This window comes from Hirundo rustica, chromosome 3, assembly GCF_015227805.2.
Source record: "Hirundo rustica isolate bHirRus1 chromosome 3, bHirRus1.pri.v3, whole genome shotgun sequence".
Classification (NCBI taxonomy): domain Eukaryota; kingdom Metazoa; phylum Chordata; class Aves; order Passeriformes; family Hirundinidae; genus Hirundo; species Hirundo rustica.
In genome coordinates, this window is record NC_053452.1 from 105372955 (window position 1) to 105387907 (window position 14953).

The 14953-nt window shown below is 36.7% G+C and overlaps 1 protein-coding gene across 4 annotated transcripts in view; it reads right to left on the minus strand.

The window, feature by feature from the left end:
- Positions 1-1175: 1175 nt before the first annotated feature.
- CYRIA (CYFIP related Rac1 interactor A) overlaps positions 1176-14953 on the minus strand; it is a 54110-nt gene continuing 40332 nt past the window's right edge. For all 4 annotated transcript variants that reach the window (XM_040059233.2, XM_040059231.2, XM_040059232.2 and 1 more), the window contains 9 exons: positions 11528-11649; positions 10525-10630; positions 9415-9551; positions 9253-9330; positions 8872-8988; positions 8693-8772; positions 7072-7198; positions 4463-4533; positions 1176-3341 (listed from right to left, as the gene is read on the minus strand). In XM_040059233.2, coding sequence (XP_039915167.1) covers positions 3278-3341; positions 4463-4533; positions 7072-7198; positions 8693-8772; positions 8872-8988; positions 9253-9330; positions 9415-9551; positions 10525-10630; positions 11528-11578 — 831 coding nt within the window. In that variant the 5' untranslated portion in view covers positions 11579-11649 and the 3' untranslated portion in view covers positions 1176-3277. The remainder of the gene's footprint in view (positions 3342-4462; positions 4534-7071; positions 7199-8692; positions 8773-8871; positions 8989-9252; positions 9331-9414; positions 9552-10524; positions 10631-11527; positions 11650-14953) is intronic.

The following is a 14953-nucleotide window of genomic DNA, read 5'->3' on the forward strand; positions in this document are numbered from 1 at the left end:
AATGCACCCTCAGGAATTCTGCAGCTGATGCAAGACTGGGAGGAGCTGCTGATACACAAGATGCCATTCAGAGAGACCTTGACACACTGAGAATTGGACATCTGTACTGCTTTGGTTCAGATGTGGCATGAAAAAGTGATGCACCATATTCCAAATGGAAATCTATTGAACTGGCACTATATTGTCATAGGAATATATTAATTACACTAAACTGCTCAAGAAATAAATGGGGGAAGGGGAGGACAGATAACTTCATATGAAGAATTTATGTCCTACATTGTTTAACTCAGAATAAATATAAGAATGCAAGCAAATTCAGACATTCATGTCTTACTTTCAGTTCAGATTTAGCTGAAATACAACAGAGAAAGCAACACAGAGAAGACTTCTTGTTAGTTGGTAAATTTCAGTAGAAGTGGAAAATAAAATTTATCTGAGTGATGTGGTCTACCAGAGACCAATAAATTCAATCTCAGAAGCCATCTTTCGTGACAGCCACTTAGAATGCGACAAACACATTCTATTGTTCAAAGTGACAAATCTTAGTCTTTCGAATTCATATAACCCCAAAACAGTACTTCCTTCCACCACAAAATTAGCAAAATTTTTAGGGCTCTTCTGAATCAAACTCTCCACACTCATTTATGAGCATTCTGAAGTGCTGTCATGATGAGGTTTAAGTATTTATAATACCACAAACATGTACTCTTACCTAACGATGAGACAAAATAAGAAGAACTGACAAAATGGCTATCAATAACTTTGACCATTCTATATAGCTCTTCTTCCAAAAGCTATTCATTTGAATTTATTTTACAATTAAATGAATCATCCTCTGGTGACCTTATTGATTATAAACACAACCTGAGACAGCCCCCACAGGTCAGGACGACTAATACAAAGATTTAAAAGTCAAAGAAAGGATTCATGCCCTCAGCAGTAGCAAAATTCTCCCTTGGTTATGATGACAAACAAGTGCTAAGATATGTCAGAAAAACACAAGATTTTTCAAGTGATGTGAGGTTATACTGTTGTAGCATACAAGTGAAACAAGTGCTTTTAAAACAAGCTACAAACTGTACACATAAAGGTGAGCCTACAATATGATCCAAAACTTTAAATGAGGTATTTCTCAACCTGTTTATGATGCCACTAAATATAGGGAGTCCCAAAGCTTACTGTACCAAATTTTTTATTATTTCAAACGAAGTTCTGTACAAAAACATCAAAGCACGCAATGAAATCCCGTGACTTTAGCAAACAGCACATGACAACTCACAGAATGCTTTAAGGTTTACATTTTTATTATACAAGTGACAAAGTTTTTCTCTGGGCCACTTAAAGATAAGACTTCATTATTTGACAAAAAAAATTGCAGGTAAGCATATATTAACTTCAGTTACCAAAGCTCAACAGAATGGCCTGTCATCCACCTAATTTATCTAACTGGAAGTGACTATGAACTAAGCAAGATTTTCCCTAACATACATCTTTAAATGTCCCCCCATTAAAAATGGAGCCTGTAAACAGTGGATTTACTACTGTGAAAAAAGTGTGGTCATTGCTTTCAGAAAAAGAAAAAAGATCTAATGTGAGTGAGTTCTAACCCTTTGCCCGACAACAACATAGCAACTGGCTGCTGCACCTGCAGTGGTGTGACATGAATGCAGGAGCTGTGGTGCTGTCCAGTATCAGGACATGCACGACATTGGCACCTGTGGGCTCTGATCAGATCTGAGGAACCTTGCAGGGGTTGCTCTGCTCAGAAATAAGCTCTCAAGTCAATCCCTACTCCTGAGAACTTGTGATATTAGTACTGTTTAAAGACTGAGTTCAATGACACAGTTTGTCACAGTGCAGCCAAGTTCTAGCAGACCAAATGCATCTTTGAAGTCTTAAGGTAATGTTTTTAGAAGAGATGTGCATGAAAATTCCAGTGAAAGCACACAAACCCTGATTTATCTATACAGGAATAAGCAAATACAATCTGAATCTGTGCACAAGCACTGGAGTTTCCACACATACATGCAAGCAAAGTACACAAAATCAAACACATTTTCAGAACGTGACCTCTGCAAGAATATGTACAGCAACTGCAGACCACCCAGTAGACACACTTAACAGAGCATGAGCACTTTGCTGCTTTTGGCAAAGTATTTCTATTCCATTAACTGGAAAATTTACCAGAAAGTAAGAACAAACAACTCAGCAAGGAAATTACCTTCTTGAAGTATCAATCATATCTCAAAAGCCAGTGAAGAGCAGTCAGCTGATAAATTCTTCTGTGTTGACTCTGAATCATCTAATGAACAACACTATCAGTAACTTAATGGAGTTCCTAAGAACAGATCAGCTCCTAGATTTAAACCATTCACAATCTGACGCAGCCGATTTGACACCAGGGAAGCTTGCTACAGGAGTGTACTGGTTTATATCAGCCAAAAAATTACTTACTGGCTAGAGTTCTCTGGTAGTTAACGTTCACTGTGATATAATTACCCTGACAAACCTTTTCCAGTTAAGTCAAGGCATTAGTATTTTCCTTTTCCTTTCTAAATCTAATAAAATTACACAGAGTTTTCAAAATCCATCTATGATCTTTAAGCATATTTTGTTTATTTATACTGCATCTGAAAAAAGGATATTAATTTCCTTAGCTGTTGAAAGGTATGGGTTATATTTAATTAAAAAGGTAAAATTACCTGTTTGAAATACATTTTTTGATGCCAGACAGCACGTAATCCTTAAAATCAGGTGATCTCCACTTATTACAGGAAAGACAATGCATTTTATGACAGTGATGAACATTCAGGCATTCTCCTATTCATACTAGTTTGACAAGATCCTAAAACTGACCAAAAAACTGGGCACATGTTCTTTAAAACATACCAAATGAATTTTGCTTTCTCTTATATTAACTTTCTTTAAAGATCCTTTTCTGTGGTACCTTTGACATTTCAGTTTGATTTTCATTTTGTCTTCCTACTACCTACTTCTCTGATAGAGAAGGTGTTTAAGGATTAAAATGCACAGATAAACTGTCATAACTGAAGTATCTAAGTAAAAAAGTATTTTAAAAGTCAAAAGATAAAGGCTAGAATAAAAACTTAGGTTGCACTATATAAAGTCAGTCAGGTTATGAACAGATTCATATATTTTAGCAATGTGAAGAAAATGGTTATGTAAATACACACAAGTATTAACATCAAACTGTATTAAATTATGTAAACATACACATCTTCTGTGATCAATACAAACATCTACTTGTCTCTGGATGCTACTGCAGCATAGCTCGAATTTGTTTTGAAGTAGATTCATCATTCAGGTGTTTTGTAGTGAACCTAGAAATTACAAGTTAAAACAATAATTTATAAAATGAACAGGGATAGGAAAAGTCTGAACACTTGAGCCTGTTTTTGAAATCAGCACAGTTCAGTTACACAAAGGAGGAATTTACGTATTCCTCTACTGATCACTGGAATTTACGTGGTAAGAATCTGGTGCTCTTTATCTTCTAAATACCCTATGCAATATATTATTCCCTGCTAAAAGGTGGAGAACTGTGGCTAAATATTGTTTGGTATCTATGACATTATCATAATCTTCAGTCAAAATCTCTCATTTTTTCTAGTTAAAAGCCTCAAAAGAAGCAAAATCTTGAAAAGACATAAGAAATATGGTAAATACTAAAATCAGTTAGGAATCTAGACTGAATTTTGGCACAATCCATGACTTTAAGCGGTTTTCTTAAATATTCTGAGAGGATTGAAGAGCTTTAGTGTGTTTTTTCCATTTAAACCCAAGCACTCTCCCCTGTTTATGCTAATAGGGAGACTGATTATAACACAAGTTTGAAACACTCTTGATACTTGTAGGATTTAACTCCACAACAACTTTAATTCAAAAGACATAATAAGCAAATATGGAGGTGCAGTTCTCCCTCTATCAAAGCATTCAATAGCTAGAGAACTCAGCTCTGAAAAATTTGATACTGACTCCGTTCTCAGCTTCAGAGAAGTGTCAGACCTCTGTGTGTCTTCCTTTCCAAGACAGCACCATAAACAGGATTGGGATTTAGGATGCTGTTTTCCTGAAGCCATACAATTTAGCAAAATTAAAAAATATATATATAATAAAAAAAAAAAGGTCTTATAAGGATGGAAAGGGAGAAGGGAAGTACTTAGGGTTTAAGAAATAGAAATCTAACACTTCATTTGTAAAATGTTCTAGATGCTGGGGTATTTTATGTAGCAAATCTTAGTTAGGATATACTGTTTATAATATTAATAGCTATTGTTTATTCAAGTGAAATGAAATGGGAAGAAATTAATATTAAAAAACCACAGGTGATGAAGGCAAACATGAGAGGATAATCTTATTAAATCAATCTTCTAAAGTGAAGAATCTTTAAACATAGAGATTGTGAGAAAAACAGAATTTTCTAAGGCTGAATCACACATACCTGAGAGCATTCAGAAGTCCTTCCACAGAGTCAGGTGGTTGTTCCTTTAGAACTTTTATGCATCCCTTCATCTGGGAACAGAAGCATGCCACTATTGAACAATAATATATGAATTGCACTAGCTGAAAACAAGGAAAATTTTCACCATATACAGGCAGGTTTCTTGTCTTACTGAGTGTTAATGTAGATTTACATGACACAATAAAAGCATTTCAACTTATTCAAAATTGTCTCAAAGTTAAAAACCTAACTTTGGAGAACACATCGACTTTGATAAGCATTTGTAGAGAGTAAATTATGTATCAAGTGTCTATATTTTTAATTTGCACACTGATTCTCCAATTCTATGTAAAAAATACAAAACACAAGACCATCTGATATGAGCTGAACAGATTTTGGAAGTTCCATGTCATTGCTATTAACAACTCTAAGAAGAGATGTTTCAACTTTGATTTTATTTTTATGATTGCACACAAGCAGGCTGCAGTCGCTGTGGGCAGAATTCGTCACCATTGCAGGGTTCCATCTCCTGCTGCCTTCCTTCTACTGTGAGTGGAGCTCTGCTGCTAAGAGCGGCCGTTGCACTGGGACCTTATCAACAGCCCGCCTCACCAAACAAAGGACCTTCACCATCTGTTGGGGTGCCTCAGGGGAAATCCTGGGGTCTGCTGCTGCCCAGCCCCACCGTTCCTCTTCCGCTGCTCCCGTTTTTCTGCTGGACTGTAGCCCTGCACCCCCTGCCTGTCGGACGCCCCAGGGCTCCAGCTCCAGCTGTGTAATTTCTGATACAACTCCTCCACCACCCCAGGATTTTTGCTCATTCCTGCCATTCCAGCTAGCTGCTCCCCAGAGTCCTGCTGGAGCACTGGCATCGGCTGCCCCAGGGGTTTGTGAAGCCCAGCCTCTCCTCTAGCCCTGCCTGTGCTCCCCAAGCTCGCGCCACAGCGCCCCCTGCAGCCGCGGGGGAATCACTGCAACTGCCCCGCCCACGAGGAGCCACCATCGCCCCTGCTGGCTGTGACAGGAACTGCACCGAAGGCAAGGTGCTTAAAAACCGGGAAAAGACTTGAGGTTTTTTTTGCTTGTTTGTTTTTCTTTTTTTCTTTTGTTAGTTGTTGCTGCCATTGTTGTTCATTTTTCTTGTTATTCACATACATACTAGTAAAGAACTGCTATTTCTTTTCCCGTATCTTTGCCTGAAAGCCCCTTGATTTCAAAGTCATAATAATTCAGACAGAGGAAGTCATGTTCTCCATTCCAAGGGAGGTTCCTGCCTTGCTTGGCAGACACCTGTCTTTCAAACCAAGACAGATGTCTAAGCTAGAAGACTGTAATTAATAGTTTGAAATACAGCCTCCAGTCTTGAAAGAATAAGGGAAGGGTAATATACTCCACTGTCCTTGAACTTCTCTTGAAACAGCTTGAATGGTTGAAGTGAATAGCTTGGTTCTAGAAAATAATTGTTTACCACAGTTAAACTCATCATCTCAAACACAAGGAGATTTTTTTTCATTACAAAAAAATCACTAACCTAATTATGCAAATCAAGACTTGGGACCAGGTATTCATTTTTTAAAACTGAGTCATACAGCTCCTGCCTCCCATTTACAACCAGCTAACTTTTCTGTAAGATTAGAGGGTTTTAAGATAAATACAAGAAACAAAGTACACACAATGTATATTTGGCCCTATCAGAATTTAATTTGTGTTGCCTCTGTCGGCAAGAGACTGAACTAGCAGTGAAGAAATCTGCATTCAAGTCCCAGGCTCTATCTGCATCATGACCTTCACAAAATCTATTCACCTCATTGTGACAAATCTTTTCCTCTGTAGAGAGTCAAAGAGGAGATGTGGCAAAATTCTGGTATCCACAGATGCAAAATGCTAATGAAGACCCAGTGTCATGGAGGGCAATAATATGGGGTTTTTTTCCTTTTCTTTTGAAGCAGCCTCCCTTGTAAAGGGAAATACTTGGCATCTTTTTCATTAATATTATTTCTGCTGAGAGAAGCGGCACAGGAGATTTAGGTTTGTAAAAACATGTAGAAAAAAATAAGAGTACCTTTCCATGTGTGTTTGCAATTTCTCAAATGGAAAAATAAAATTGATTTCTCAGTGACTGGCCATGCCAAAGATAAAACTGAGGGATCATCATCAACATTACAACAGCAACATTTCAGTTCTGCTACTTCAGATTTCGGACAAAACAAAGACAACACTGAATATCTACTTATTTACAAGAGAACTATTGTGAAAAATTAGTACTTCAGCATCGATAAATTACATGATTTAAAAAAAAATTATGACCACGGAACATATTCCAGGCTAGGTGTAGTACTAAATTATTTTAGCCTAACTATACAGTTGTCAAGAAAGCAGAGCTAACAAAGAAAAATTATTATCTGTCTGGAAGAAAATAAAAAGAAAAAAAGCTAGTCCTTATTTTCAAACAAACGGATGTATTAAAGTGCTCAGGTGAAGACAAATTCTAAGTTTTGCCATTCAAAATTATTCAGAATTATTTATACCAAGCCATAAGCTTGTGCTGAAAAAGAGCTGCAGACTAATATTCTCAAACCTACAGAGTATTAAAGAAAGGCCTCTCTTACATCAATCTTTGAAGTCTTTGAGAAAGCTCCCACAGGATGAACGTGATCGTACAGAATAATAACTCCGACCATTACTCGCATGCAGAACATAAGGGTCTCTTCACTGGTGAATCTACTCCTGTACTCTCTGGAAAACAGAACAAAAGAAACAAACATTCTAGACCTTTTACTAGACAATTTTAAAAACTAGACTGTGAGTGCATGGAATCTGAACCAAAAGTGTATTTTAAGGTTGCAGATACACGTTAGTAAGACTTTAAATATCTGTGAATTCCGTAAGCCTGTGCCAGAAGAATTTAGAAGAATGGTTAAAGAGTAGATATATGTAAACCTCTTGTCACACCCATGCACCATTCTCAAAATAGATGTGATGATGGCTTAATAGAAAACTCAATGAAATATGATGGAGACTGATCATATTTCAGCTTAATCTCAGAAACACCACATGCTGGGACCTCAAAGGAAAGCTACTATTTTTGCTTAAATTCCTACTATGGAATAGCAAAGTGGGAACTAAGTTCAGCAGCTGGGAAACTCAAGGCTTCACCAAGGTAGATTTTAATAGTCATTTGTGCTTTCTCACTCTGTGTATTGTAGTACCTTTCAGCCTACAGTAACTTCAACTTTTATTCTTCCACAGCATCATAACATGAACAGATTTGAAGGCTAGAGAGATTTTGATGTGAAAATGCTTGATTATCCCACAATTAGAATTAAATATCAGATAATCTTCTAGATGACTCACAACCTTTTTTCTCCGCTTCTGCCAAAAAAAGAGCTGACTCATAAGGCTACTTTTCAATTACCACTTCTATGATGTCTCAGGATTGTGAGATGAGTCCCACTCCTATAGACACTTCTCCAGAATTTTCATGAACAAACTCAAAACCTCAGGAATTCTACTCTTCACATGGCTCCATGAACAAGTGACTCACAGGCAGAAAGACTACCTTGACTCTATCTTGTATGTGTTTCCAGTCAGAGACATCTAACTTAAAATATACTCCACTAAATGCATATGAAAATAACAATAAAGAACCCCACTGGCTATTATTATCATCTCTGCTAGCAGATACAAACACAACTGTACAACTGAATACATTTGTATGTATGAAAATTCAATCAGCTGAATTTTTTTATATCTAGAATAAGACTGCTGTATCCAAAAAAAGACCTACTTAAATGATCCCTGAAATAGTCCCTGTGTATTTCCTAAAGTACTACTTGGAAGAGCTAAAATCTTGCCCTCTGTGTGCTAATAATCAAGCAGCACGGGCAAGCAGGAGGCAGCAGTCAGCCTTTGGCTCTAGTTAGACAAGACACAGACACTGAAGCATGTGAGTGCTTAAAATCATTACACTCATATTTTAACCTTTTGCTGAAACACAGACTGGCCATGTAAGCACTCCTCAACAGAACTCAACACTGATTCATGAAAGATATCATAAGGCGGTTAGAACAGGAGGCAAGACTTCCTAGTACATGGTTGTGCTTTGTATACAAAAGGAGTAACAACTTAAGGCAAAGATACAGGAATTCGCTTGGAAAAAAACATGTTACAGGTGGCTAATTAAAATAAGTTCTGTCATATGAGCCTCCCAAGATTTAAGATAAAACTTACGGTGTTTCCAACATGACTTTACATACACTGGCCATAGTACTTAGACAGTCCGTTGTATTTTCAATTGGTAACGTTTTGTTCTGGAATGAGAACAGAAGAAAAAGGCAGTGCTCAGTAAAGTATCCCATAAAACTAAAATCAAGAAAGTCTGTATTAGACCCTTCTCCCCCTTTACATACTTCTGATACAAAATGTGTCGTTGCGTTACTGAGAGTTTTCAGCATTGGTGTGGCCTCTGCATAGAACAGGGACATTCTATTAGCCATTTCATTGTTCACTTCATTCTCAATGTCTAGCTGATGAAAACAGGAGAAAAATAGTTAGTAAAGCTCTTTAAAATCTTGCCAGCAGCAAGGATAAAATGTAGTACATTTGTGTCAGCAAGCAGATTGTTGCTTCAATAGTCCTCCCTAATCACTTCATTTAGACTGCTGATCAACTCTTGGTGTGAACACGACAGCTACTGAATCAAAAGCAAAAATTTTACCACAAAAGACATAAATGCATCCTGAAAAATAAATACCTCACTGCGTACAGCACATCAGAGTTTATTTACTTACATGCATGTTGTTTATTCTGTTGCGACTTATTGTCCGCCTGTAATAACTGAAGTCATTCTGAATTGCTGGGTTTCTCATCTTCCAGGAAGACAAATAGGAAAGAATCAGTTTTGGTTCAAAATACATGGCAAAAATCAACACGTATTGAAAAACTTTATTAACCTTAAGTTCATCAAAACGAAGAGTAAAATGTAAAATTTCTGCAAACTCTTTTGCTAGAGCCTGTTCCCGTTCCAGGTGCTGAGTTGGAGTGTAGGGAGGGCATGTCAAGGATTCCAGTAAACTCTGCAGGGCTTTCTCTGATTAAAAAACAAGTACAAATTGTTGTCAGTCCACACAAAGTTTTAACTACATATCTAAACATACTGCAATCGAAGGGAAGAAACCCTCCAAACATGCCAAGCCCTAACATTAGTGTTTTTTCTTACTATTCTGAAGTGAGAAGCATTTTTAATTAAAAACACCTGCCTGTTCAGGCTCTGCCATTTTCTCTCCATTTTGTATCACTGAACTCTTTTCCAATTTTGTCACCCTTTAAATGAGATCCCTATCAAAAATTCTAGAGGAAGCATTTTTCTCGCATTCAGATATTCAGCACTTTCATCTTCCTCAATTAGCCATGAGCTCAGTATAGAGATTATTGCGGCATTTCTGCTATTAAAAGTGTACTCTTAGGCACTTCTAGTAACAGAGATTGCAATATATATCAGCTTCTGTGCCTACAATTACTATCATAACTCAAAAAGTGAAAGACATAGTTAGAGGACGTTGTAGAAGAATCCCCCTGCACTAGGAGCCCTCTCACTTCATACAAATATTTGCATTCAAGGGTCCTAATTCAAAGAGTGATTACATCACCTTTTGTGTTTGTTGGGATGACAAAGTCACTATATAACACATTCAACTTTGGATGTGAGTTTATTGATACACTTTCCCCATGATACCCGCTTTTAAAAAGTCTCAAAATATTATTGGCTTACATTCCTTTTAAAACTCCAAAGGATCCAAATTACAAAAAATAAATTGTGTTAGTTCAACATGGACCAGTGAAGGGCAGAAACAAGGCAGGAAACAGAGAAAAACTTTGTAATTTTATCATGTATTTTGCTTGTATACTATTTTGGTAACATAGACAAACTAACAAACTATGAAATTAAGATTAAAGAGATGCCTAAAACTCTAAAACTCTTTAGAAGTTTGTTGAAAGACAAAACTTCCTCTTTCATTATATATAAGAAACCTATTACACAGACGTACTAAAACAGGGCTCACCTAATCTGAGTGAAAACTCATAAAAGCGCTTTAGCCTTACAACCAGGGGACAGACTGAATTCCATGCTTTTTCTTGCAGCTGGATATCATTGGGATTTTGTATTGCCTGAAATGAAAATGTTACTTTAAAGACACATGATAAATGAATAACAGGCAAGAGGTTTGGAAATTTTCTACATTATTTTAAAAAGTATTGTAAAACATAGAAGAATTCCAAGAAATTATATTGCATAAGATTCAAAAAAATACCGTGTTTTTCACCTTCTCTCTCCCCCTCTAACTGATTTAAAATTATTCATTACAGTGAACTACTGACACATAGAAATATGTTCTAGCATATTCTTTTGGGAGCAAAACTATTGTAAAAGCATCAAGTATAACCTTTCGTGTGAGTACTGGTTTCAAAAGTATCCTTTTTTTCAGGTTTTAATTATTTTGAAATCTTCAACATGTTGAGGTTTTTAAGTAACCAACAGCTCACACTAAGAGTATCTGCAAATCTGATGCAGGAAAAGTTTTGGTCACCTGAGAAAAATTCTAAGTTACAGTTCAAAGGTGTACTTCAGGACCAGTTTCACAGAATAAGATATGCCTCTAAATAGATTCAAAGTTATAATTTACTGTGGTTCATTCCACTTACACAAAAGAACAATTATCTTTATCATGTATTTCTGACACCTGAGTATTACTTCCTCCATGTCCTCAAATTTGACTTCTGCCATGAGATACATGAAATATGGTATATGAAATGGTGTTTCTTGAAGTGAAAAATAACTCATTATTAACAGAAAACCTGAAAGAAATTCCAACAGCCATCATTTTATTATTTCAAATTAGAACTTTATACTGAATGTTATGCATAATCTGTTAAGTATTTTAGAAATACAATTTTAAGAGATCTTCACTTGAGTTCATAGAATGTGCTTGGATAGAGAACAGAAGCAAGGAACATAACGAGTTTTGCCTGATTTTGCTTCCAAAGAACTGTCATTAATAAACGTACATCTCTAATTTCTTGTCCAGCTCCTTTGTAAGCCTGAAGGTCTGCAAGCATGCTTTCTGAGTCCTGTAAAACTGCACTGATCTGGTTCCAGACCTCCCTTTCTCCATCCGTGGGCTGTGCATCTAAGAAGAGAAAAGTAAAATGCACAGTCAAAAGGAAGCTGCAGTACAAATGGCAAGATTACACAGCTCTGCTTAACAATAGCACATCCAGCTTGGCCATGTGTAACTCCATTCTGATGTAGTTTTTTTCCAAATATACAATTATACTGCCATTCTGCTAACATCCAAGCTTCTGCTTTTTATAGCAAGGAAGGAAAAACAGAAGAGTTTTTGTATGCTCTGGCTCATAATGCCTCCTCTCAACACGCAGCATTTTAAAGAGCAGCAGTATCATAAAGCAATGTTATTAGAAAATAGGATAATGCATCAGTCCCTCTCTTTCATGAGCTCCATGGCTCAATTACAAAGAATTGCTCACTTTTCTTGCAGCTTGGGGATAAAATCAGCCTTTCACTGGTTGGAGCAGAGGGATATTGTTCCACTTTGACTTTCCTCCGGGCTTCCTTAACCAGGGTAATTCATTTCTCCTTTTGTAGAACAAATACAGTACTATTAAAAATAATTTTTTTTTTCTCATATACGTCAGGGATCATTCCTGCCACTAAAATAAATCCAGCTTTGTCGGTAATCAGTTTTCAGGGTGTGATTGACTTGTAGACCTTTATTGTTGAGAGAAATGATATTTGAAAGTAGATCAATTTTCCTATTCAACTCTCCTCCTATGGGCTTTACACAGCAGTGTGACACCAGGGAGTGATGTTATCCCCAGAACAGACACATTAGACAAGGTAGAGATCTTCAGTCTTCTTTTGCTTTAAAACATAAAGATGAGAGGAACTGACCAAAGACTGGATGACCTACATACGGGATTGCAATCTGTACATGAAGGAACAATGATACTGTCCCAGCAGATTTCTACAGAGACACAACTATTCTTTTTCCCCTTAGATTTGTATTAGCTTGTAAAGATAGAATGCTAATTTTTATGAAAGAATAAAATTACCTTGAAGTTGAATTGTAGAACTTAAAGACTACTTGTCTGAATTAAAAGCAATGACGTAAATTCAGTTCAAAACTCATCAATTAGGATAAGCTACTGTATTGATCTCTATATTAATAGAAAGAAATATTAAAAATACTTTTTCTATTTAGTCATCTCACTGTCCTTAAGAAAACTGACAGAATTTTCTACCCATGCATCAGTATGGGATTCATTTACCCAGTCCCCATGAGAAACAAATGAATTGATTCACATGGAATGTATGGAAAATAGGCATTCACTTCACAGTGTTTCAGGTTCAGATAATTTGTTTAAATGTTTCAAGTTATCTATGGACTTTGCATGAACAGGACACAAATGGCTGAGATTTACATGTCTGTAGCTTCAAAGCAACTCGTACTTAAAACCCTTCCCATATTCCTATGGCACCATGAGTCCCATGAGACTGGGCACAAAATACTGACTGGACTTTCCTTTTATTCTGGAAGTTTTCCTTTCTCTTATTTAAAAAGTGAAAATAAACATAAACTGGGCTTACTTAGCTGGGTTTCATAGTTACATGAAAATATTTCATGTAACTAAAAAATTCCACTATCCTTCAAAAAGTGAGGGAAAGGAGCACCAAAGGGAAAAACTGCCCCCAGGAAAATCCCATCTGGGACATGGCAGTGAACTGACCCATCAGTTGTATTAAATTTACAGTGTTCCAGACTGGTTCTTTCCTCAAGCTGCAAGAAGACTCAGGTACACACCACAAGGGGTTTGCCATCTTGTGATAAAGAAGCAAAACAAAAAACCCTTCCTACTTTAACGGGGAAAGCAGTGATCCTGAGAAAGAGTTACATACAATACAACAACAGAGCAGGGGGAAGGCAGGAGTCACATAAAAATCAGTACTGGCATTTCAACAGTTAAATAAGTTAATGAAAATAACATTTCAGTGAATATTAACACAAAAGAGAATAAATAACCTGTTAGCACAGTTCATGAATGTAAAATTTGCATGTGCGGGTCACCTGAAGCATCTTGTTCAGCTTTGCTGGTTACACGGTACTTCTATATTACTTTTTACAATTTATTTGCTTTAAAAGTACTAGCACTTAAGGGAGATGCAAATGCTATAGACTGCCCAACACTTTTGAGACTTCAAAAAGGCCTTTAGTAACACCTTTTATTGTAAGTATTTTTAAATTTTTTTCCCAATCCATCATTTGGAAGTTAGTGGAAGGAGGAATATTTGAAACTCAATGAGCTTTCTGTAGTATCCCAGCACTTGGGGAATTAGGAGCAAGAGGCAGGTAGGTGTGTGAAAGAGGGAAAGAAAGGGAAGGGAGAGGAAGAGGGCAGCAAAGGCTCCAGAGCAACAGGCTTAGCTTGCATTTGCAGAAGTGATTTATATTTATGTTGGAAGTGTTTAGCTTAAAAAGAAAGGTAAAGAGGATGATTCAGGCCTTTTTTTTTAAAAAAAACCCCAAACATGCATTTATTTATGAAATAGAAGTTATGCAAACAGGTGTTCTGATAAGACCATGGCCATGTTTCAAAAGGGATTTTACAAGAAGATCCTGCCAAAAATGGTCAGCTGAAATAACCATAATGGATCACTTTGAAAACAATTTTATCTTACTGTTAACAATAATAATAATAATAACAACAACAACTTAAAGGAATCAAGACTTCATGACAGAATTTTAAAATTGGCTTGCTATTCCAATGAAACCAAAGCTTATTTCTCTGCTCTGAATTAAAAAATGCCAGTCCTGAATCACAGTGTGGAATCACTGGCTGGCTGTGCTCACCTCTTATCCCCACACCACCAGAGAACCAGCACATGCTTCAGGAACCTGAGCCCGTTTATAAATGAAGCCACTTCCATGGTGAATGCAAGCCCTCTCGGTAACAAGTTACCATAACAGCCAGACTCACTGCATTTCAAGGCTGAGTTTTTAGAATACTCATTATTAGAAATCAGAGAATTCTGTCTTTAATAAGACAAAATAGAGAACGCTTTCACCTCCCTTTGGACAAATGTTTCTAATGTGAACCCCAAACCAAACAACTACATGAATCCTGTATCAAATTAATGCAAGGGTCAGATGAGGCTTGAATCTCCCATATACATATTCTACCAGCAAAATTTGAAAATTTTAGCTCTGGAGAGAAATACACTTCCACTAGCTCCATCAGAAATAACCAGAACATGGTAATTCATCCATTCCATGAACACATGCTCTCTTTCCCATTCACATATGGTCTATGCCATGTTTTGGATGGAACTTCAGACTTCACAAAGAGGAAACCTGGACCTACTACAGTTCATTTGTGGATGCATTAAGCATTTCAGGTGAATGGTGGGGCATGAAA